At 35.0% G+C, this 26,672-nt stretch overlaps 1 protein-coding gene across 1 annotated transcript in view; it reads left to right on the top strand.

The window, feature by feature from the left end:
• VMP1 (vacuole membrane protein 1) overlaps nt 1-26,672 on the top strand; it is a 124,088-nt gene that overhangs the window by 52,081 nt on the left and 45,335 nt on the right. Inside the window, exons 6-7 of the mRNA XM_058560517.1 lie at nt 1,388-1,555; nt 9,424-9,555. Of these exons, the coding sequence (XP_058416500.1) occupies nt 1,388-1,555; nt 9,424-9,555 (300 nt within the window). The remainder of the gene's footprint in view (nt 1-1,387; nt 1,556-9,423; nt 9,556-26,672) is intronic.

Below are 26,672 nucleotides of genomic sequence, written 5' to 3'. Positions count from 1 at the left end.
CAAGATTCAGAAGGTTAAGTGGCAGAGGCCAGAACCGGAACCATAGCATCTGGCTCTAGAAGTTATGCTTATGTCCACTGTGCTATAAACTTTGTCTATAGTATGCTTTAAAGTGAATAGTTATACCATGTGTGTTAGAGCAACATGTTAAGAATGTCCAACTGTTAGATCTTATACCTTGTGAGAACTTTGTAAATTAGCATTAGATTTTATTGACATACCTCATTATATTTGGAGTTTTTGAATTTTGGAGCTGGATAAAACCATTAGTCTAATTCTTTTGCCTTGCAGAAGAGTAAACTGAGGCCCAGAGAGGTTTAGTAACTTGTCCCAGGTCACTTATTTTCTGACCCTTAATTTATTGTTCCCCCAGTGATTCTTAAACCTAGGCTATTGGAACCTAACTTATTTGAAACTCTAAAGGATCTTGTTTAAAACATACGGGTCCATCTTCACCGCCCCCCCCCGCCCCACCACACACACACCATGACCATTCAATCAATCTATGCTTAGGAAACCCAGGAATTTATATTTGTAACAAACCCCCTAGTTGATTCTTATGCATATACCTCACCTTGGCGTACATATGCATTTGGGAAGTGTTGTGTTTAAGGCTTTATCACACATCTTAATATTAATCCATTTTAATCTATATGATTATTATTAATTTGTAATATTTCAAAATAAAGGTACAAAGCAGCACAAAAGTTTCCACAGAAAAAAATTACTTTAAAAGAAAAACTCACTGATATTGGTTCCACAGTTTTATTTTTGTTTTAGGATCTCAGTGGCAGAGACAAGTGAGGTAGTTACTTCACCAACTGTTTTTAAGTAAGGACAAAAAGTGGTCTTCTCAAATTATGCCTAAAGGAATTGGGGCATAGGAAGTTTTTATCACAGGGGATAAGATTCTTACAAATGAGAAATATGGATAAATAAAATCAGAATCAAGCTAGAAATCATATGGTTTCCAGGAGCTAGTGTTGGAGGAAGGAGGTTGACTACAGAAGGATAAAGGGAACTTTTTGCAGTGATGGAATGTTCTATATCTTGATGGTTGTGGTTATATGGCTGAATATGTTTGTCAAAACTCATTGAATGATAGACCTAAAAAAAGTGACTCTTACTGTATGTAAATTGTACCTCAATAAATCTGAATTTTTTTTTTTTTTTAAATAGCAAGCCAGGAAGAGATTCTGGGAAGGGTTATTTTTTCAAATTACCAATTGCATCTTGAAATATCTAATTAGATGGATTCTTGTTCATTAAAAGATAAGATTTTTTAATTAATAAATAGTGATTAAGATGCCATTAAATTAACATGTGTATTGATAATTCCTTTTTCATTAATATTTCTCATCAGAGGTTTCTCATATTCGTTTTATAGGGTCCACATATAGCTTCAGTTACATTAGCTGCTTATGAATGCAATTCAGTTAATTTCCCTGAACCACCCTATCCGGATCAGATTATTTGTCCAGATGAAGAGGGCATTGAAGGAACCATTTCTTTGTGGAGCATCATCTCAAAAGTTAGGATTGAGGCCTGCATGTGGGTAAGATGTCCATTTTCATATTGGTCTGAAATTAACCTCACTAGCTTGATACTTTGTTGTCCTTAATTGAAATTGAATCCAAATATATACCAAGTTAGTAGATAATTAATTCATGAAGTCACCAGCTACCTACTTCCAAGTAGCAGAAACCTTTTAGAGCTTCTTCTGTTCGTGAATGACGTTCAGAAGGAAGACATGAAGCCATAGGTACCATGAAGCAATTGATGCCAAGTAGACAACAGCGGGGAAAAGGAGTATAGGCGATGCAACTATACTACTTTGTAAAATTTTACAAATGTTTAGGGGCTGGCCTGGTGGCATAAGTTAAGTTTGCACACTCTGCTTTGGCGGCCCGGGGTTTGCAGGTTCAGATCCTGGGCACAGACCTACACCACTTGTCAGCCACACTCTGGTGGTGACCCACCTATAAAGTAGAGGAAGATTGGCACAGATATTAGCTCGGGGCTAATCTTCAAGCAAAAAAAACAAGGAAGATTGGCAACAGATGTTAGCTCAGGGCTAATCTTCCTTAGGAAAAAAAAAATTGACAAATGTTTATATATTTGGTAAACAAATAGCAAGTGGTTATATATCAGTCCCAGATTGGTAAATGTTACATGTTAAATACTCTGTGTTTATTCTTAGAGGACTCATTTTATTTTCTGAGTTGTTGTAATACTGAAGTATGGTCAGACGTTTCTTAATAAACCAAGCTTTACTGTAGTGGAGGTATCAGACTATATGGTCATATATGGTGATATTACTTTCACTTGTACCAAGTACTCTTTTTATGGTTTGCTTAAGCATATCTTGGGAAGTTTTTGGACTACATGTTCAATGGCAGATGTATTTTAATCTGCACAAAGCATTCTTTTTTTTCCTATATGCCTAAATTCATTCAGGTGTCTATCACTGAGGAATAATTCATTTGCTAAAGACTTCCTATTACCATTTGAATTATTTTTTAATTCATTGTTTGGATTCATTAAGTTATATGTTTCCTGTGATTTTTTTTCCCTAACAGTTTTATATAATATAAAAAATGTGGAACAGATCACTTAAAAATTTTAACTGAAATGATCATGAATACCATGCCCACAGAAGAGGCAGAGTTTTCAAACACATTTAAGTGTTAGCAATTATGTTGTGTTTTAAAAGAATTATAAGGGAAATGCCACACATTGAATTTGTCGAATATGAAAGACAGGAAAAATTGTCATGTTTCCTGTTAGTCTTTTATAAACACTGGAAACAAATTCATTGTACTAGTTACATATGTTTTATAAATATGACCACATTAGTCTTTTGATGAAAAATTATTATTAAAATAACAGAAAATACTTGTAACATGCTAGAAGGGGACTACGTATATAGACTTTGGTTTTCAGTTTTTGTTTTGTTCTTTCAAAAATGATTTACGTGGCTGGATTAACATTAATGGCAATAAAGAAAACTTCCATTCCAGCTGGCAGTGATGACTGCCTCCTCCAAATCCCATAGTGCCTATTGTCTGAAGTGCTCATTTGGCCTGGCTCCATGCATGCCTTAAATTAGTTAACTCGGCTGTTGTAGTGGCTTACTTCCCCAAATAAATTTTAAGCTCCTAAAAAAATACAGACTGTGTGTTAAATTTACTGCCCTCACAGCAATCAGCATTAGGCTTTGCAGATAGTACAAGAATGTCAATAAATACTGATTAATTGGCTGAGTATCTATTTGCTCTTTATATGTCCTTCTTCAAAACTTTTGTCGTGTAAAAAATGTAGCATATAATCAAGTTATGTTTAAATTGGTTTCTATTCTCAACATTTACAATGACAGTCCTTTCCACAAAGGATGCTGGGAAAACTGAATATCTACATGCAAAAGAATGAAGTTGGACCCTCACCTTATACCATATGTAAAAGTTAACTCAAAATGTATCAAAGACCTAAACTTAAGAGCTAAAACTATATAACTCTTAGAAGAAAATATAGAGACAAATCTGTATGATGTTGGATTTGCCAATGGTTTCTTAAATATGACACCAAAAGCATATGCCACCAAAGAAAAAAATAGATAAATTCAACTTCACTAAAATTAAAACCTCTTGTACATCAAAGGACACTATTAAGAGAGTGAAAAGACAACCCACAGAATGGGAGAAAATATTTATAAATTGTATATCCAATAAGGGTTTAATATCCAGAATGTTTAAAGAACACAACTCAACAACAGAAAGACAAACAACCTAATTAAAAAATGGGCAAAAGAATTGAACAGACATTTCTCCAAAGAAGATGTACAAATGGCCAATAAGCACACAGAAAGATTGTCAACATCATTAGTCATTGGGGAAATGCAAATCCAGACCGCAAGGAAATACTTTACACACATTAGGATGACTATTATTTTTTTAAAAATGGAAAATAACTAGTGTTGGTGAGGAGGTGGAAAAATTGGAATCCTTATAGATTGCTGGTGGGAGTGTAAAGTGATTGAGCTGCTGTGGAAAAGAGTTTGGTGGTTTCTCAAAAACTTAAACATAGAATTACCATATGACACACCTTTAATTCCACTCCTACGTAAATACCCAAAAGAACTGAAAACTGGGACTCAAGTATAAGTACAGATTCTTGTACTTCACTGTTCCGCAGCATTATTCACATTATCAGAAAGGCAGAAACAACCCAAGTGTCCTTCAACAGATAAACGGATAAACAAAATGTAATATATACATGTAATGGAATATTATTCAGCCATAAAAAGGAATGAAGTTCTGATACATGCTACAATATGGATGAACCTTGAAAACATGTTAGGTGAAATAAACCAGACATAGAAAGACAGATATTGTATGATTCCACTTATGTGAACTATCTACAAGAGTCACATTCATAGAGACAAAAAGTAGATTAGAGGTTACCAGGGGTGTGGGGAATGAGAAGTTAATGCTTAATAGTTACAGAGTTTCCATTTGGATGATGAAAAATATTGGAAATAGACAGTAATGATGAGTGTACTGTGAACGCAGTTAATGCCACTGAATTTTATATTTAAAATTGGTTAAATGGGACACACTCATAAAAAGTCAATACTACTGAGGTTGAGAAGCCTTGATTTAGAGTGTATTGGCCTTGATTCTTATAGTTTACCCTTTTATAAATTTTATCCCATTTGTGTTCACATCCATATGTTTTTTTCAGGGAAATATCTTGCTTGATTAAAAACTGATATCTGGGGCCAGCCACATGGCATAGTGGTTGAGTTCAGCGCACTTTGCTTCAGTGGCCTGGGTTTTCGGGTTTGGATCCCAGGCACAGACCTACACCACTCGTCAGCCATGCTGTGGCAGTGACCCACATATGAAATAGAGGAAGATTGGCACAGGTGTTAGCTCAGGGCTAATCTTTCTCAAGCAAAAGAAAAGGAAGATTGGCAGCAGCTGTTAGCTCAGGGTGAATCTTCCTCAGCAAAAAAATAAATAAATAAAAACTGATGTCTTATTTAAAATTTTTATCTAATTTGTACTTTGCAAAGTAAAATATCTTTACAGACTTTACTATCATTATAACTATAGTGAATCAGTCAAATCATTAAAATATGTAGTACTTCCCATTATAGGGTAAAGACCTGAGTGAACCTCAGTTTCAGCTCGTTCATATAGGTCTTTGGAGCGCATTAAAATGAATTGTTTGATACTGTTGATCAGTAGGTTACCTTTTTTCAATTTGCATCTTTTTGATCTTCCACAATTTGGCTATATCACCAGTGCAAATCTCCACAAATTTTCTTTTCATTCATGAATTCCAATAATAGTTATTAAGCATCCAAGCACTAGAGATTCGGAGTGAACAAAACTTAACAGGTCTCTTCCCTCCTGGAGCTTTACATTCTAGTGACAGAAATAATTATCATGGAAAAATGTAGATATAAGTATCATAGAAAAATTGTATATATAAATATTGAACAAGCTGTGATAATGCTATGAAGGAGAAATCTACTGTGTAACACAAAAATTTTCCTTAGTCTGTGATTCAGGAAGATTTCCATGAAGAAGCAGTGTTTCAATTGAGATCTAAAGATAATAAGGAGTAAAGTGGGGAGGAGAGATGGCAGCAGGGCAGGGGAGAGAAGAGCATGTGTGATGACTTTCAGATAAAGAACATCACCTTTTAAGGTCATTTGTTTGTTAAGTTCATGGTTTTGTTTTTGGGGTTTTTTTTTGTTTGTTTTTGTGAGGAAGATCGGCCCTGAGCTAACATCTGCCAGTCCTCTTCTTTTTTTGCTGAGGAAGACTGGCCCTGGGCTAACATCCATGCCCATCTTCCCCTACTTTATATGGGATGCTGCCACAGCATGGCTTGACAAGCGGTGCGTCGGTGCGCACCCGGGATCCGAACCGGCAAACCCCGGGCCACCGCAGCGGAGTGCGCGCACCCAACCGCTGCACCACCCGGCCGGCCCCTGGGGTTTTTTTTTTTTTGTGGTAAAATAGACGTAACATATAGTTTACCGTTTTAACCATTTTCAAGTGCATAATTTACTGGTATTAAGTACATTCACAATGTTGTGTAACCATCACCATTATCTACTTCCAGAACTTTTTTGTCATCCCAAACAGAAACCTGTACCCATTAAACAATAACTCTTCATTCCCTCCTCTCCCCAGCCCCTGGTAACCTCCATTCTACTTTCTGCCTCTATGAATTTGCCTATTCTAGATACCCCATATAAATGGAATCATACTATATAGGTCTGTCTGTCTTTGTGTGGTTTATTTCACTTAGCATAATGTTTTCAAGTTTAATCCATGTTGTAGCATCTATCAGAACCTCATTCTTTCCTAAGGCCGTTTTAAAACTGACCTCAAGGGAAACTGGAAGCAAATTTTCTTTTTTTTTGTTTGCAAAACAATCTGATAATTTTACTAGAATTGGTATAGTTATTTTTTAAATATTGCTTGTAAGAGCCCTGAATATCTCACTGGTTTCAAGCTTATCCTCCAAACTTCTGCTTTTAACCTCTGATTCATGTTTGTAGTTGGAATATTTAATAGAAAAGTGATTTTGTTTTTAAAGATTATTAACACACTGATAATACCACGCTACCATAATTTCGGAGTAGTCAGTATATTATAAAAATTTTTGCTCTCCAGATTTTTACCATTTAACTTAAGATTCCCAACATAGAAAAGCAAGATGCTGCTGATTTCCTTGTGATTCCACTTGACAAAACTTTAAAAGCACAAAAATCCAGGATTTTTCTGCTCCCAAAAATCTTTGAATAAAATTGACACTCCAGGAAGATATTGTGTTTTTCTCTTGCTTTTGCATATTTTGTGCATATTGAACTCTTTTCCAATACAAGATGCAAGGACTTTAGGGTAATAAATTGATTTATAGTAGATGATTTTTAGAAGAGCTTTCTGAATTATTGCTTGACTAAATGCCACTTGTCTTTCTTTTGCAGTAAGGAAGCCAGTCTTCTTCTCTTTAATTAAACCTCTGCTGACAGTTTTTAGCGTTCCACAGTTTTGTTTTGGTTTTTTGTTTTGATTTTGCGAGAATTATAAAATTTTGTAAGAATCATGAAATTATGGGACCTCAGTATCTAATTTGAGATAACTGACTAAATAAACTTCTATGTCTAGAATAGAATGTGTTTTGGGGGACCTGCCTGGATGACTATATTTCCTTTTTACTTATTTGCATAAGAAATAGAATACTGACTTATGAGCACCATTCTTGTTCCTTGCTAATATGGGAAAACATGAGCAGAATTAAATTAAAATATAACAATAAATATAGTCAGCCAGGACAGTATGTAGCTCTTGATTTCATTTTAGTCTATTATTACTTCCTTTTTAACTTTGAGGAAACTTGTCATGAGTTTGAATCATATGATTGCTTTCAGAACTATTGAACATTTGACTTAACAGGTTTTAAGAGAAGTTCATGTTTTGAATAAAATGTTGCAATTAACTTTTCTTCCTACTTTTTTGTTATGGAGAACTTTTTAAAAAGTACAGAGAATTATATAATTAATTCAATATGTTATCACCCAACTTCAGCTAATATTAACTTCTGGCTAATATTGGTTTATCTATACCTCTCCTCACTCTGCTTCCAATTATCTTGAAGCATATCCCAGAAAACATATCACATTTCATCTGTAAATGTATCAACCATAGGACTTAAAAAACGTTAGCACACTTAAGAGAAATTAGAAATTGTCTCTTCAGATCAGTTACCAAGTTAGTGTTCAGATCTTTCTGATTGTGTTTATTTCTTTGTTTTTCTTTTCAAATTTATTTGTGGGTGAAACCTGATTATTTGTCAAGTCGTTTCCCACAGTCTGGATTTTACTGATTGTATTCCAGTTGATGTAGTTTAAATACATTTCTCTGTTGCCTGTGTTTCCTGGGAGTTGATAGTTCAATTGAGAGGCTTGAAAAAAATTTTTTTTTACAAGAATACACTTCACAGTCTAGTGTATTTCTATCACAGGGTACAATAATGTCTAGTTGTCTTTATTTTGTAATATTAGCACCATTGTTATATAAGTCCATTATTTTATGGGGTTATAAAATGGGGGTATTCCAATTACATCATTTTTTTCTTTAGTTATTGACTGGAATACTTTTATAAAGAGAAACTTCTTATCACCAGTTTGGTTACCCTGAGATATTTTTCATATAGGTAAGACAGGATAAATAATTTATTCTTTCTCTGTATGTACTGGTTTTTAAAATAATAAGTTGGTTCTCTAACATCCTCCAAAGTTGACAAACATTAACTTTTCTTGTTTAGCAAAATATGATTTGTGTTTTATTCTTATATCCTTCTATGTATATGTTTCTCCTCCCTCCCTTCTCTCTCTGTTATTTAAATATAACCTTATGTTTTTGGCAGTTAAGTATGTTCTTTCTCAGAACTGTTGTTTTACATGTGGATAGTGCAGTTTCACTTGAAGAATCATTGACTCCACACATTGGAATATAACACTGTGGTCACAAAATGTTTGGATTTGATAATATTCCTTGGGATTCTTTTCAAGGAACTTGCAGACAGCTATAGGACAGAGCAAACAGAAAGGCCTAAAGTTGCTTCTGAGAACTAGCAAAGCTTTTTCATTTACTATGACTCAGGGCAGAGAAGGATGGCTCAAAGTTGAGAATTTTCCTAGAGATTATGTGCCTCTTGCATTGTTACCTCTCCTTTATTTAAGCCATTTAATCCCAAACCAAGTTCCTGATTCTTTTACCTTTGTTTTCATCTTTATGTCCTAAGTTGATTGAAAAAAAATTCTCTTCAAAAACAAGAATCCACAAAATGACTGAAGCGTGAGTCACTCAATGTCCTGAGGAAATAAACATTTTTCCTGTGGTGAAGATTTATCCATCCTAATGTTGAGTTTTCAAGGGGCTTCCTGACCACAATTTGTTAAAGTTTTAACTATGCACAAAAAAGTTATATTGGAATTAAAGCAATGTCCTAAATGCCAGAAGATTTCCTAGAAAATATTTATCTAGCAGCTATACTAATGAATATTCATTACCAAATTATTTGAATATTTGAAAAGGAAAAAACTGATGAAAACAACAGAGTATAACTAGAGATGCTAGAGAACTAACATTAATTTAGTGTCAGCAATGCACCAGGGATTGTCTAGGAGTTTTATGTATATTATATTGCCTAGTGTTGCATAAGTCAATATTAGGGCCGAGATTCAAACTCACGTCCTCCTTGTTATGTAGTATATGCTTTCCTCTCGAATACATACGTCTTAACATGCTTTGGGTGATATAGAAAAATATAGATTTGATCTGTTTAGTGTCACTGTGTTGAGAACAGAATCTCATGTGAGTATTTTGGTTTTTTGCATAGGGTATTGGTACAGCCATCGGAGAGCTGCCTCCATATTTCATGGCTAGGGCAGCTCGCCTCTCAGGTGCTGAACCAGATGATGAAGAGTATCAGGAATTCGAAGAGATGCTGGAACATGCAGAGACTGCACAGGTGAGAACAGTGGGGACAAAAATGAATAGAATACTTCATCCCTAAAGCAGTTATGATTAAGGTGAAATTGTGAATAGTTAACTCTGAAGAAGAAAACTGCCAGTGTAAAAACAAAATGATATGTGGTTTGGGATAGAATATTCAGAAAAGCTGAAATATCAAAGTGTTTATAATCTTGATCTTAGAATAGAGAAATGCAGAAAGAGTAGACAAGACACCTCAGACTAAGCTAAAACACCTTACTAGAAGATCAGAGTAAATTAGTGTTGCCAATGAGATTAAGGAGCTGAAACATTCTTTTTCCATTATGTGTTTAGAAGCATTACCAAAGGGGCCGGCCCTGTGGCTTAGCGGTTAAGTGCGTGCTCTCTGATGCTGGCGGCCCGGGTTCGGATCTCGGGCGCGCACCGACGCGCCACTTCTCCGGCCACGCTGAGGCCGCGTCCCACATACGACAACTAGAAGGCTGTGCAACTATGACATACAACTATCTACTGGGGCTTTGGGGGGAAAATAAATAAATAAATCTTTAAAAAAAAAAAAAAAGAAGCATTACCAAACAGACCACTGAGTAAATAAGGGGGACAAATAAGTTGACCAGGCTGAGAGTCCCAAAATAGTAGAACTTCTAAATTAATTTTTTGAAAATAACCTCAAAATAGTTTACCATATTTAGAGGAAACTATTTGGAAACTCCTAATTAAGAAAGGACCATTATGATAAACTTATCCTTTATCAGTGGGGAGAAAACAGGCTGAGGCCTTTTATACCTGAGCACAAACTATATGTTACAAAATAGTTGTTTTTTTATTTGCAGGAAAATTCCTCAGAGTATTATTAACTGTTTGAGTCTCCATCTTAGAGATGACAGTAGAAATCAACTGTGATCCTTTTTATCATAAATAAAAAGGATATAAAAGATTTTTGAAAGATTATATATTAAATACATCTCCCTCCTCAGATTTGTTCATTAACCTATGAAATTGTTTGAAAAATTGTCTTCTTCTTTTGTGTTTGTAAGTGCACTTGTGCCCACACAAGTGCACACACATTTTTTTGAGGAATGAGTTCATAGTTTTCTTCTCAGTGGAATCTGAGACTCAAAAAACCATTACCCGAGGGCTGGCCCGGTGGTGGTTAAGTTCCCATGCTCCGCTTCAGTGGTCTGGAGTTCACAAGTTCAGATCCCGGGCGCAGACCTATGCACCGCTTATCAAGCCATGCTGTGGCAGGCGTCCCACGTATAAAAAAGCAGAGGAAGATGGGCACAGATGTTAGCCCAGGGCCAATCTTCCTCACCAAAAAAAAAAAAAAAAAAAAAAACTATTACCCTGGAGAGGAAAAACAACATCTTTTAATGACAGATGGGCTTTTTTAAAAAGCATTATTAAATGGAAATCAACTAATAATAAGTTACAGTTTTTAATTGAAAACAAAACTTTCAAATATGAACATAGAATAGCCAAATATGAAACAAATGAATCAAAGAGCTACAAACATCTGCTGTGCATGGAAAGAGGCAAGTTATCCTCGTATCTGTTTTGCCTTATCTATCAACCAAATTTTATACCTCTCTTCCTCACATTATAATGCTTATATTAATGCTAATAATTATTACTAATATAAATAACTTTTTAATTATTTTTACTGCTTTTTAAAATCCAGTATCTAGGGGCCGGCCCCATGGCTTAGCGGTTAAGTGCGCGTGCTCCGCTGCTGGCGGCCCGGGGTTCGGATCCTGGGCTTGGATCCCAGGCTCGGATCCCGGGTATGCACCGCCACACCGCTTCTCCGGCCATGCCGAGGCTGCGTCCCACATACAGCAACTAGAAGGATATGCAGTTATGACATGCAGCTATCTACTGGGGCTTTGGGGGGGAAATAAATAAATAAAATTATTTAAAAAAATAATAATAAAATCCAGTATCTAATTTGACCCTTGTGTTAACTCTGAGGTAGTATGGAAAGGTATGAGTCCCCTAAATTTATAGAAAACTGCAGATCTAGAAGTTGTTACCTCCCTAATTTTACATGCTTAGAAGTAAAGCTAGAACCAGAACTCAGAATTCCAGCATCACTGATGTATTCCAATTACTGAAACCATGTCCATTTATAGATGTAGATGGCGAGGATCCCCACTTGTGACAATTGATACCTCTGTTATTTGTGGCACTAATTAATGTATGTCATTTAACATCTCAGAAACTCTTTTTCATCTACATAAAATCAGCAACTTGAAGTAGAATAAGTGTAAGATATCTTGCAACTTTAAATTTTTATGCTATGGTTTGGATGCCAAACAGGTATAAGTATTGTTCTCTGTTAAACCAACTAATGTACTGTGTTATTTTCCTTTTTTTACAACTTCTTGTTTTGGAATTAACATTTTTTTGTTTGCATAGTTCTTTAAACTCTTCTCTCCCTTCACTTTCCAATTGGTAACACCTATAGAATAATATCAATTCGTTTTTTTTCTTGGAGTCATCACTCTGGACCTCCCTATGTTCCCACTGTAATCTGGATTTGTGTTCTCTCCGCCCCCTGCACAGTTGCTTCTCTCTTGATGTGGATTCTTTGTCTTCCTCTTTCTTCATTTACTCCCTCATTTTGGTTGAACACATTCTGCAGTAGCTTCCTGAGAAAGAATGAGTAGATGGAAAATTCTGAAAATGCTATGTTCTTCATTCATACTTAATCAATTAATGGAATATAGAATTCTAAGTTGAAAATCATTTTTTTAACTTTGAATTTGAAAGGCATTGCTCAACCGTCTTCAGGCTTCTGGTGTTGATATTGATAGGGCTAATGCCTTGCTGACCCCACTCTATAGGCAGTCTTTTTTGGTGTTTTTGTTTTTTTTCTCTAGAAGCTTTTAGATTCATTACCTGAGGTATGGGTCTTTTTAAAATTTATTCTGCTAGACACTCAGGAAACTTGTCAATCTAGAGTCCATTCGTTTTGGGAAACATTCTTATATATTTTCTAGTCAGTTTACCCTCTTTGCTCTCTATTCTTGTTTTCCAGAATTCTTTTTGTTTTGATGTTGGGCCTCCAACACCCATCATTTTAATTTTTTACCATTTAGCTCCTAATACTTACCTCATTTTATTTTGTATGCGATTTCCTCAAGTTTATCATTCTAATTCTAATATTAAAAATTTCCATGGTCGTATATTTATTTTCAAAAAGCAACTTGCATTATATTTCCAAGAAATGGTTTATCTTATCTTTTTGAAGGTATTTAGTTTCTTCAAGTTTTCTGTTGCTCCAGGCATTGTGTTTTTTCCTTTGTCTGTTCTGCTTCCTATTTGAAGCTTTCCTCAAAACCTTGTTTTTTTGTTTATATTAAGAATAAGGCAGGGGCCGGCCCCGAGGCTTAGCAGTTAAGTGCGCGTGCTCCGCTGCTGCCGGCCCGGGTTCAGATCCTGGGCGCACACTGACCACCACTTCTCTGGCCATGCTGAGGCCGTGTCTCACATACAGCAACTAGAAGGATGTGCAGCTATGACATACAACTATCTACTGGGGCTTTGGGGGGAAAAAAATAAATAAATTTATTGAAAAAAAAAAAAGAATAAGCCAGGGGGCCAGCCCTGTGGCGTAGCGGTTAGGTGCGCGTGCTCCGGTGCTGGCGGCCCGTGTTCAGATCTGGGTGTGCACCGATGCCCGGCTTGTCAGGCTGTGCTGTGGCGGCATCCCACATAAAGTGGAGGAAGATGGGCACGGATGTTAGCTCAGGACCAGTCTTCCTCAGCAAAAAGAGGAGGATTGGCATGGATGTTAGCTCAGGGCTGATCTTCCTCACAGAGAAAAAAAAAAGAATAAGCCACATAAAAGTTGGATGGAAGCTGTGTGTGTGGAGGCACAGTGTAAGAGTAGCAGGCGGCCTTGTTTTTTGGAACTTCCATATATCAGTTTCTGTGGATCTCTCCTTTGGGATATCTCAGTTTCTTTAGTGATGGACCCTCCAATTTCTTACCCAGGGAATACGGACCTAGCTGCTGACATTCTGAAGCTAGGCTATGGAAGGGGGGTCAGAGATCTCCATGTACCATGTAGACTTTCACTTAACCTGCTTTGTGTTTAGTCTGTGGATACCTGCACAAACATGTCCTGAGCCCAGAACCTTTGGTTCACTTTGCTTAGAGACTATACTTGATGTCTTCTATGGGGCTAGGGAAGGAAGTTGTCTGGCTTTGCTAAGTAGAAGTGGAACCTGGGAGTCTACTTCTTATACAGTCTCCTTGTTTTCAGCCCTACCCCAACCTCTTCTGCAGTTCTGCTGAAGATCCTTTTTGGAGTTCTGTAGTGCAAATCACTTTGCTTCTCTTCTATATGCACCACTGTAGGCTCTCAGGTATAATCTTTTCTTTCATCTGCCCCTGTATTCTTTTATTAATGTTAGTTTCATCAAAGACAGAGTTCATGTTTCTACTTCCTATATTTTGGGGTTATTAAGATACAGGGTGTTCTAGTTATCTATGACTAAGTAACAAACTACCCCAATATTTAGTGGTTTAAAACAAGAACAGTCATTTATATTGCTCACAGAGAGGCAATTGACTTGGGAAAAATGGCTTGACTGTAAGCTGAGGTTCTACTTCCAAGATGATTTACTTACATGACTGGCTCTTGGCTTGGAGTTCAGCTGGACTGTTGGTTTGGGACCTCAAATTACTCTTCATGGGGCTTTTTGGGCTTCTTCATGTCATGGCACCTGAGTTCTAAGAACAAGTGTTCCGAAAGAACCTAGGTGGAAGCGGCAAAGTTTCTTGACATAAGCTCAGAAATCCCAGTCACTTTGCTGCATCGTGTTGGCCAAGTAGGTCACTAAAGCCAGCTCAGATTCAGAGAGAGGAATTAGACTCTACCTCTCAGTGAGAAGAGTAAGCAAGAATTTGCAACCATCCTTAATATACCACTGGGGGGCAAAGATCTTATTTGGTCATCTTGAAGTGGGAAACGTCTTGTAATATCATTTTTAATAGGATAGAACATTGACAAACCAGAATTTCTCTTTAGGAGGAGGAATGAGATGGTAATTGATCTTGAAATCATATAATCTGAGAAATTGTTGAAAAGAATTTAGACATGTTTCGTTGAAAGGGGGAAGTGATGAGCTTGTCAGATATGCAAAAAGTTGTCTCTCCTGTGGCAAGAAGATATACTCATGCTGAGAAATTACAGAGAGGCAAGCTTTGTCTTAGAATTAGTGGGTGAAAGTTTTCTGAGGCCCACATTGGCTCAATATTAAAAAACAGAAACAAAAACAACTTCCTATCAATTTTAATTGTATACAAATGTAATTGCTATTTCCAAAAGAATGAGTGCCTTATTTCTTCTGTATGTGATATCTTTCGTGGATCCATGCATAGCACTCCTTGCATTGCGTAGAACATTAGCTGAATGACTCACTTCATTCTTCACAGTTTTTTGATTCTGGGATTATAAATACATTCTGTAAACTTGTTACCATCTAAAAGCTCAATTTGCAAACACTCAGATCTTCCAGAATTCGATGAAGTAAATTATGCTTCATCTTGTACATATAATTTGAGCTCTTGAAGACTTTTGAGTCTTGAAGACTCTTAGTCGTTTTCTACCATTAGAGTAATAATCTTTTTCATTCATCTCTTGTGGCATTGATTATTTTAGTTACTTTTTGACTGAATCTTCTCTAATTCTACTTTGTCTGTTTTTGGTAGTGGAAACCAGACTGCACACAATATTTCTGATGGTTATGAGGTTTGGCTGTTTTCATCCTATAAAGCCAATAATTATAATCACTATTTTAGGATAAACTATATATTTCTTATTCCCTGATTTCATATTTACTTTGCTTATATTGAAAAATCAAGTAAGCAAAATGTGCACATTCTCATTCTGTTTCGTGTCCTTTAGTCAGGAATTATATACTTTTTATGAACATTTTATTTAAAATGTTTACCCAAAATTACAATTATATGTACTGTCAACTGATTATGCAAACTAGAAAATAAAGTGAAATAATATGATAAAAGATTAACTCATCCCTGACAACTTTGAGATCTTCCCTATTAATTTTATTTCTAAGGCCAATAAAAATCTATGTAGAAGGCACTCCATGAAGTAGAAGATATTTTCCCTAATTTGAATAGGAAACATGCTCAGGAACACACAGCCAGTGAATCTCAGAGCCAACACTGAACCCAATTTTGTTCAAGATTAGTGTAGTGCTCAGCTTACCATAGCACAACATAGCAACATTTTCATCCAGGTTAACACAGTAAAAAATGAGGAACTAATTTAAAATTTTTTTCCTGCTATATTTGATTTGATTTTTCTCTTCTTTGTTTATTGCTTTTCATGCTTCTTTCACCAGTTTCCATCAGCTCTGTGGCTTATTATAGATTTCAGTGTATATGGATATAATCATCCCTACATACTTTTCCCAGGTTTAGACAAGAGGTTGTGTGAGGTTTTTAACTTTTATTTATTTATCTTGTGGTTGGAGGGGGTGGAGGAAGAATAGTTGGGAAGGGGACTGTTGCCAGTTTTCCATGTTATAAATTATTTGAGAGAGTACTAATGTTTTAGTTCGTTATCAAAGAAGAGTTCCTTGCTATGGCTTGGCAAAAATAAGTTTTTTATAACAATTTAAAAGGATTTTTTGTCATTTTTTCCCTAAATCAGCTATCTTACATTTTTTATGTTTTTAGTGACCAATTTGTCTTAGGCTCTTTGCTTCTGTTATTTTTTCCAGATTTGCATATTTTACATAAATGCTTATAGTAATAAGATTGAAACATTCCAGAAGTATTAAAAGTAAAAAGTGAAAGCTCACACACCTAATCCCCAAAGTAAGATAATAATCACCATATTCTAGACTGTTTTCTTTGCATATATAACTTTTTAAAATAAAAACTAGACTCATACCATACATACTAGTCTCAAGTTCCTTTTTCACGTGTATATCATAGACATTGATACTGATTTTTAAAATGTGTTCTTGTTGTGAAGTAACACAGCTCATTGCAGAAAACTGGAAAATATATACTTAAAAATAATCCCTCTATCCTTCAGTCTTTTTCTCTATAAATATTTATAAGAGTGAATCATATTCTATTTATTGTTTTGCAACTTGTTTTGAATATAAAAACACTGAACATTTTTCAGTGTCATCAAATATTTTCCACATCTTTGCTTTTTATAACAACTTTCTTTTGGATTACAGAGTATGTTTATTGTATAAAATGTTGAAAATACAGATAAACAAAAGAGAAAAAACTTCAACTAGCTGGTTCATTCACCCCTTTATGTTTAGTGTATTTTTCATTTTCTTATTGATTGACATTTTTAAAGAGATTCCTTTTGTCATATGCTGCCAGTATTTTTTCCATATTGTTTATTGTGTGTTTTATTATGTTTTACTTTTTGGATAAAGAAGTTTACATTTTTTCTTTATTCCAACATCTTAGACTTTTCCTTTTGGAGTAATGCCTAATCTTAAAATTATCTTCCTGAACACTTAGGATTATGTAGTAAATATTCACTATTTTAGTATTTTTATGGTTTTATTCTTTTATCTTTAAAAAAATCTTTAATCTATTAAAATATTTTTACCTATCGTATAATGTAGGAATCTGACTTCCTCTTTTTCAGGTAATTAGCTATTTGTGTATTGTTCCAACACTATTTTCCCAGTGATTTTAATATGTTAGTTTTGTCTTACATTTTATTGTTGTAAATTGGATATTATATTTTTGTAAATAGTTATTGATGATAAATAAAAAGATACTAGGTTTTTATTTGGTAAGCTATAACTTTACTGGCATCTTTTTAGTTATATCTTATTGATTGTGATTTAAAAGTTCTTACAGTAATCAGTTTCACAAGGATCCAAAAGTTTATCTGACTTTGGTGCTGGAATTTCTTCATAGATACATGTATTTTGTAAAACTCCCAATTTGATACAAGCAATAAAATGTAGAAAAGTTGGATCAACTGTAGCTAAAACAGCAAATTAAGAAAAATGAATAACTATGAGTGGGTATTTAAATTTTAAGATCGCCTGAGACTGAGGTAGAAAATGTGTTTTTTATTCTTGAAGGTAAAGCCCTTTGGTAGAATAAGTTTATCAGCAGGAAGAGTGAAAAAAAAAACACTTGGCTCTCTCTGCTTTACCATTTGCTTTCCAACTAGGTTAAAGGTTATATATGCTTTTACTAGCAAATTGTTACTAGGTAACAATTTTAAAGCTAAGTATTTGCTTAAATTCCAAATAAGCAGTGGTTGGATTTTGTACTGTAGCTATTTTGAGGGGGGGAACATTATTAATGCATTTATTTGAATTCTGATTCCTTATATACCTAATTTATTTTCATGAGTGCAGTAATGAGATTAGGCAGTATTTTTCCACTAAGCTGACTTCCTTTTGCTCTTGGCTTTCTATCATGTTTTCACTAGATAGATGTCTGTGGGAGGCAGACATGAATGAATGTAGCTTCCTATGACCTTGAGAAATTCTAGCATCATTTATAAAAGTTAGGTCTAGATAGCTATTTATGTGCTTTGTGGACTATTTCATGCAAAGTTTAATTATTCTCTTTATGTTCTTTTTCTCCTTTGTTCCTGATTTCTGTTAATGATATCACCATCCTCATAATCCCTTGGGCTCAAAATCTTAGTCATCTGACTCCCTCCTTACCTCCCAAATTCAGTCATTCTTCAAGGCCTATTGATTCTACTTCCGTAGTATCTTCATTTCTGCCCTCTCCTATCCCTTCCCACTACTGTTTCAGACCTTTATCACCTCTTCCCTGAACATTGCCAGTGACTTCCTAATACCCTTCCTCTTTACTAGTCTATTTTTTTTTCCAATCTATTCCCACACAAAGTAACAAAAATAATTTTCTGAAAAATACCTCTGGTCATGGAACTTTGCTACTCAAAAATCTTCTCAATCCTCAGAAATTGTCTCTTACTATATCTTTCTTGTGTCACTGTGTTCTACCTTCTTTTAAAACTATTTATGGACTTTTCTTATCTCTCTCAAGAGTTTGTAAATTCCTTGAGAGGAGGCTGCAAAAATGAGTGTATTTTCAACAACACCTGCCTGGTCTTGCACATACTACTCATGTGCTAGATATTTTCAATAAACTAAGAAATATCAATTAAGAGAGAAAATGTAGCATTACATGAAACATGTTCACTTAATGTTCAGTCTTACTCCACTGCAAAATAAAATGTAAAATGCAGTGAACACAGAAATCATTTTACATAAGAAAGATCTATCTGTTTTGCATCTTTGAGTTTAATAGTCACCTGAGAGCAAGGGTTGAAGAAAATATAGAAGACATTTAGTTAAACGACCCATAATTTTTAATTCACATTAAGTGAAACAGTGTTTGTAAAATTCTATACTTTAGAAACAAATGAAAGTTCTTGTTTATTCTATAAGCTGCATAACTAAAGAAACAGAAAAATTAAAGACACGTGAGGAATAAAAGAATTTGAAAAATAATGTAACTTATTTGCTTGATGTAGCCTTAAAGATTACGGCAGCCAGTATTATTGAAGTAATGGGGAATGGGAGCATGGGGGTGGTTGTGGTATTTTTGTGTTTAAAGCTTACACAGTAGAGTAGGAATGTTGTACATATTTACTTGAAAGAATATGGTTTGAATAAGTTTGCTTTCCTAAACGCCATCTGTCCAAGTGACCTAGCTACTTGGATTCTTTTTCACAAAATGTTAGGTTGCCGACTATGTGAAATTCACTGTTTTTTATTATTCCTATCAATATAGGAAGTTGAGAATTAAGTCAGAAATAAGAAATTTAAATTTCTTAAAATGTCATCTTTTAAAAGAATGCATTTTTTCCTCCATGTTTATACTGATTACCTTGTCTATATATTGAGTGTAATCCATGAGTCTCTGTATACCATCTTAGGTTAAGTATTTCTTCAAAGGCTATTTTATAGTTTCTGAATTTAATCTTATTTTAAGGGAGCATTTTTTAGCCTCTGTTTAGGATTGCAGTATTTAAATTAATTAATACTTGCTACTTAATCTGATTTATTGAAGCTGAATCCTCAAATTAAGTTTAAATACTAATATCTTTTACCTTACTAGTTTGCATTAAATATATTTAAGGCCAAAAAAAACTTTTTTTTTAGCTTAATAGGCTCCTTATCCTATTTAGAAATTTCAAATTATTTACATTATTTTATTAGTGAAAACACATAACACCAAAAAACATTCATCAGTTATAATGGTAGTTCCCATCCTTATGGGCAGTGCATTTTCTTTTTCTGTAGTAGAACAGATTACCCAATGAACATCCCCCCAAAGTACAAGGTGAAAATTAAAGGTTCTTTTGGTATTCTTACAATAATGATAGAATATGTGTTTGATCATTTGAGTTTAGAGACTATGGGAAAGCATTTAATAATGATTATTTATGCACTCACTAAAGTGCTTTAACATTCCTTTGATGCTATTCTCTGTAAAGCATATTTTCCTGTGAAGTGTTTGCAGTTGCCCACACCATGTCAATGCCTGCTGGTTTTTCCCCCTGTAAAGTATCTGTTCCTTTACATAGAGAGATTTATGAAAGAGTTCATGGTGTGGATGATCTGAAACCCAACAGGACTCATTTTCGTATAATTTAGTGCCAGTTGAACACTCTGGGTGTCAGTTGTTACTGGGACCTGTTTTTGACTCTGTTGAACCTTTACTGGCTGTGGTTTGTCTGGCCATCACATGACTTCTCTGAAAATTCCCCCTCCCCTTCATTTCCAGTAAACTGTTTGAGTAGGAGTGAGTCAGAGTGAAACCAGCTTCCCTGTAACCACAGGGCTTGTTAAAGAATTTGTCAACGTGGACTCTAGAGGGTTTGCATTAAGCTTTGCAGTAACTGCTATGGTTTGTGTTGCGTCAGGAGTTCCACAGAAAAGCTTCCTGCTCTCAAGATCTCTTGCTTGTTTGCAAAGGGTTAAACTGATAAACTTTGCCATAATGAACATTAGAGACACATGTTAAACACATTTATTTATCATTTAAAGGCCGTGTCAAAGCTACCAAGAGTTACTGTAGTTTTCTTTTCAGAATCAACCAACCACACCCAACAACGTTTAGTTTTTGAAAAGACAGGCCTACTAGATCTTCTTTCAGAGCTGGCTCATGATTTTACCACAAAGTACCATCAAGATTAAGCAATTTTAAGTGGTCTCTTTTGAAGGATTCTGTTGCAGGATATGGCGACTGCTAGCACAGTTAGCTTTGGTACACAGAGGTCACTTACTTGCGTTTGGTTCAACGAGAAAAGGTAGCACTTAAACTAGTTCTGTAGTTGTAGTTTCTAAGTACACTTAGCATGATTTATGGTGGAATTCTTAATGCCTCATTTTATTTGCTTTCTCAAGAAACTTTTACTTTATTTTGAACTCTTCTCTTGACACCTCACTCCCAGACTTGTAATCTTTATTCATTTTCTGACTCTTCTCTATTTCTTTAACCCATTCTTGTAGAAGTGTTAACTAACTGAACAGGAAAGAGAGTTGCAACTTGATGCAAGCTGCTGAAGGAATGGGCACTGGGAAACTTGTCTGCTCCTTGTGCATTCCTGAATCCATTTGTTTTTATGTATACATTTCTGTATTTAATCATGTCATCTCAGTCAAACTTTTATTTAAAAAATAAATTTAATGAATACATTTAAATCCAACCTGCTAAAAGTCACTTTTAGTTCTGCTTAATTTTTTTTGTAACAAAATAAATTTAGGGAAAAGGACATGCTAGAAAATTTTGAGCTAGTTATTCCTCACAGGAAAGAATAGAGAATAATGGAAGTTTAAAGTTGTTTATATTCTAGCAATGCTCACTCACTCTCAATGATCAAATTAAAATAGAAAAAAAATTTGTTTTGATGAAGAAGCAATTCTAATTGAAACTAGATGATTTTAAAATGAAAGAAGAGGTTAATACAGCCTAGTCATTAACAAAGCACAGTAAGTAATAAATGTTTAAAATTTTCCTGTTAGTTTGCTTTGGACATTGGAGTAGAATATAGTTTTGTTTTATGTCTGCTTTGTTCTTTTCATTTGCACACCTGTTTACAGATATGGAAAAAAACAAGCAGTGTGTAGGCATTAGGTTACCTTTGTTAAACTAATTTAAAGGCTTTTTTCAGGTTTGTGTTTCAAACACCTTTTGTAAAATGCCTTTAGAAAGGCCCCTTTTATTGAAACTTGGACCAACAGACTATGTATGCTGTGCTTTTGCTCATGAGTTTGCAAATCAGTAACACCCTCAATACAAACCTACCGTGTATTGTAACTGCTGAGTGCTCCCATGGGTCCTGGGCCAAGATCAGAGTTTAATGCAAGATGTGGACAGCAGAATAACTATTATGCTCATTTCCTATTACAAAAGCTGTTTTTGTTTCTAATTAGCCAAGATGTTTGGTTCGTCATAGTGGATCTGTAGTTCTCCCTTGCTGAGTATTTAAGGAGCTTTCTCTTGGTAGAATGTTCTTCCTCTTTTCCTGTCTTGGGCCTTAGAGTGTAAAAACATGACCGTCATGCTTTTAAACTAAAGCACTGTGTAGCAATCCTAGGAAATGGTCATGATAATTAATCCTGTGCTCTCCTAAAAAGTAGGGATGTACTTTAGACTTCTTTGTCCCTTTCCCTGATATGGGTCTGCATCAATTAATTTATCAAAACTTGCAAAAATTTGTATTTTTACTACTTCTTGAGGTAAAGACTTCAGTAAGCTCATAGCCTGTTACTTAAAGCAGTGTTTTCATTTGTTTTAAATTTGCCTCTCTCACGTTATAAAGGGTGCCACTCTCATTCTAGTATTGTAAGATTTTTTTAACACTTCCCCTTTCTTCTTTTCATAACTTTATAGATTTGAGTCAGTTCCCTTTTCAGCCTTTCTAGAGAAAGTAATCATTTACTTTTTATATATAACAGCCTCCAAAACTCTTTGATCACTTTTTTTCATGGATCTTTATCTAATTGTTTTGTGTCTTTCCTAACATGAAGTTATCAGAACTGCACATGATTTTACATTACTATACTCATGTTTTTCAGATTTCTACAACTATGGTCTTGTTTGGCAATGCATTTTGCTGATGTTTTTAATAAATTGTTTATTTCAATAAACTGTTTACTTGGGAGACTATTCCTAGTTACCTTTTCTTTGTTCATAACTTAAACTTTTGTAAACCATCATTTTATATTTAAATAATTTTTCCCTAAATGCATTATCTTAGTGTTTTCACATTTAAACTTACCTGCCACTTCTTACTTGCTTAAGTTTACATGATCTTTGAATTTATTGTCATGAATTTGGCACTTCCTACTTTAAAATGTTAATTTCAGTTGTAGATTTGGAACTTAAACTCTCTGCTTCTTTTTCCAGGGCCATTTATAAATTTGTTAAGTAGGATCGGTTCTATCTTAGGAAAGAATCTCACTATTTACATTTCTTATAATAGAGAAGTTTCCATTTATCTTTATCCTGTGTTTTCAGTCTCTTAAGTTTCCTGTTCCTGACAGTTTTGTAAATTCTATACTGACTTAGTTTTCAGAGCTTTGGATGTTTAAGTCAAGATCATCTCAACCATTTTTACTTTTCTCTTTTTTTTTCACCCACATTCTAGTATTACTGTTGTCTTACATACCTAGCAGATTATCATATGCTTTTTGTTTTTTAAATTCCAGTTTGAATCTGGAAATAAATGTTATTCATTAGTTACTTGTAACCAAAACACAATCAATTATAAAGGCTAAAAATGGAAGCTGATTTTTCCCCCCTAGCATCAGCTAAGATTTGGTAAATACCCTTTCTGGTGAGACATGAGATCACATGAGATATTGGCTTCAGACAGAATAAAGAGAGAGAAGAAAAGAAAAATGCATTACTTGTATAATGTGTCATTTCTAATTAATCTTGCATACCCAGACGTTTTCCCTGACTGTCCAGAGCACTGTTGTTCTTCTTGGACTGCAGAGTCCCTTCTTATTTCAAATAGAGACAAGGCGTAGGCACTGATAGAAATGGATGCCGCCTGCCTGCCTTCCTAAGAATTACCATATGGTTTCTTTCCAACAGAAACCTAAGCAGGGAGAGAGAGAGAAAGGAAAAGGAAGCAGCAGATACTGGCCAGTTTTAATGCTGGTAACTTGGATTTTAATTTTAATTTGACTGGACTGTGAAAAGGAGGGAAAAAAGCACTGTATGCTTATCTGAACTTCCAAAAATATTTCTTTACTTTTTATCTAAAAATGTTAACAAATGCTGATGATCAGCCCCGTAAAAAGCCTCCTGAAACCTTCCTTCTTCCATTTCTTCTTTCCTCATAGACTACACAAGAGATATTTTATGTTATTTGTGAGTTTTAAGATTAATCATCATAGTGAGATAACTATTACAGGTACAAATAACTAAAGAATTTCCTCTTATTTTCTGGAGACAAGAATACGCTGATTAAGAACTAGAATTCAGGAGTAGTAATCTCATCCGTTTCTACCTTCTTGTGATAGAGGATTTGGTAAACTCATTGGTGGCACTGCAAGGCAGATTTGATAAATTTTCAGTTCTTAATGCATTTCCTTCCTTCCCTCCTTCCTGCTTTACAGCCCTCTTCCTTCCTTGATGTTAACATGTTTCTTTTCTCTTTCCGAAATTAAATGCAAAACAAAACAAAAACCTCTTCTCCCCTTAGTTGTGAGATTCCACTAGAACTGAGCTCATCATAATATCTGACTAGGAATTCTAACAAGATATTTTATTTCATTGAGTCTCAGATTTTCTCATCTTTTGGTTTTGACTAAGTAATATAACTTCAGTCTAAACAATTTTGTCCCATAATCAGTTTTGTCTCTTATTTATCATGGTGGTAGATATTATTATCACCATTTTACAGAAAAGATGAAGAAACTGTGGCTCAAAAAAGTTTGAAGACTTAACGCGAGCCGGCCCCGTGGCATAGCGGTTAAGTGCGCACGGTCTGCTACTGGCAGCCCAGGTTCGGATCCCAGGCGTGCACTGACGCACCGCTTCTCCAGCCATGCTGAGGCCGCGTCCCACATACAGCAACTAGAAGGATGTGCAGCTATGACATACAACTATCTACTGGGGCTTTGGGGAAAGAAAAAAAAAAGGAGGAGGATTGGCAATAGGTGCTAGCTCAGAGCCGGTCTTCCTCAGCAAAAAGAGGAGGATTAGCATGGATGTTAGCTCAGGGCTGGTCTTCCTCACAAAAAAAAAAAAAAAAAAAGCGGTACTCGGTGCTCTATCATTTTGATGTTGTGGGAAGTCTATAGAATTGATGTTTTTATTCTGTTTCTCTAAGCACTTTTTGTCTTTTTTATTTTTCATGCTCTCCCTTGCACTGAAGGTTTCCTGAGTCATTCATTATCTCTTTCGCCTTCTCTCTCTACCTATTGCAACCCATCACCCACATACACACACTAGATTATTTATTTATCTCTCAACGGAAAAAATTTGCTAAAACTCACTTCCCCTAGATTCTTAGCCTGGATTATTCACTCACCTCCTTTAGGATTTTGATCATACATCACCTTTTCTGTCAGGCCTTCTGTGACCATCCTATTTAAAGTTACACCTTCCCTGCCAGCCCATTCTATAGTTTTTGTCTCCTTCCACTAAAATGTAAGTTCTATGAGAGTCCAGATTGTTACCAGTTTGATTCAGTGTTGTATCCCCTGCTCCTATAATAGTGTTTGGCATGTGGTAAATACTTGGTAAACATTTGTTGAATGAATGATTGAACCACTATGTCCTCATCTTTGTATTCTTTATTACTTTGCATATAGTAGTTACCATCTTTATTTGGTTGTATTTAGTTGCTTTTAAATAAAAATTCTCGTTTTTGAAAAAGATTACAATTTTTTCTTCTAAAATTCTGTGTGAGTGAAAAATGTATGTTGTTTTTCCAAAACTTAGCATTTAAAATAATGTTTTTCTTTTTTTTATTCAGTTTATTTAATCTTCATTTGTTTGAGTTATCAAAGCTGCTAATTACCACAAACACACTCAGTAGAACCATCTGTAGGAGAGGAAAAACTTGTAGTTTTTTTTTCAATTGAAATTTATTATCAATTGGCAACATGGAAGCAACATTAAGAGTAATTTATGTTACAACCACTTTTGAAGTGTTTGGCACTATCTAATAAAGTTAAACATATACATACCCAAGGATCCAGCAATTCCATTTGTAGATTTATACCCAAAAAAAACATGTACCAAAGGACTTGTACAAGAATGTTCATAGTGGCGTTATTCGTAATAGCCCTAAACTGGAAACAACCCTAATGTCCACCAACAGTAGAATAAATAAATTGTGTTATATTTATGCAATGGAATACTATATAGCAACAAATTGATTATGGCTACATGCAACAGCATAGATGAATCACATGGACATAATGTTGAGCTACAGAAGCCAGACATAAAAGAGGACCTACTATATAATTCCATTATTTAAAGGTCAAAAATAGGCAGATTACATCTGTGGTAATAGAAGTCAATGATAGTGGTTATTTTGGGAGAAGGAGTAATTACTGGGAGTGCCACCAGAGGAGTTTCTGGAGTTCTGGTAACATTCTGTGTCTGGATCTCAGTGGTAGTTATATGGGTGTGTTCGTTGTAAAATTCCATCAAGCTGTACATTTTAGATTTGTATATATTACTGTATATCTGTTGTACCTCAGTTAAAAAAATACCTGTACCACCCTCCCCCCAAAGTAAATTTGGTAACAAATACATCAAGTACATGCAGAAATCCATTTAATCCTGATGTTGACCCAGATATAGCTGATAGCTTCCTTTTTTGTTGTTGTTTTTTGTTTTGTTTTGTTTTGTTGGTGAGGAAGACTGGCCCTGAGCTAACATCTGTGCCAATCCTCCTCTGTTTTGTATGTGGGACGCCACCAGAGCATGGCTTGATGAGTGGTGCATAGGTCCGTGCCCAGGATCCAAACCCACGAACCCCAGGCTATTGAAGCGGAGCATGTGAATGTAACCACTACGCTACTAGGCTGGCCCCGATAGCTTCCTTTTTTTGACACAACTCTCTGAAATGTGTGTTGTTCGCAGTAGGTT

This window comes from Diceros bicornis, chromosome 18 (assembly GCF_020826845.1).
Source record: "Diceros bicornis minor isolate mBicDic1 chromosome 18, mDicBic1.mat.cur, whole genome shotgun sequence".
NCBI lineage: Eukaryota > Metazoa > Chordata > Mammalia > Perissodactyla > Rhinocerotidae > Diceros > Diceros bicornis.
This window is presented reverse-complemented; position numbering and strand designations above follow the sequence as displayed.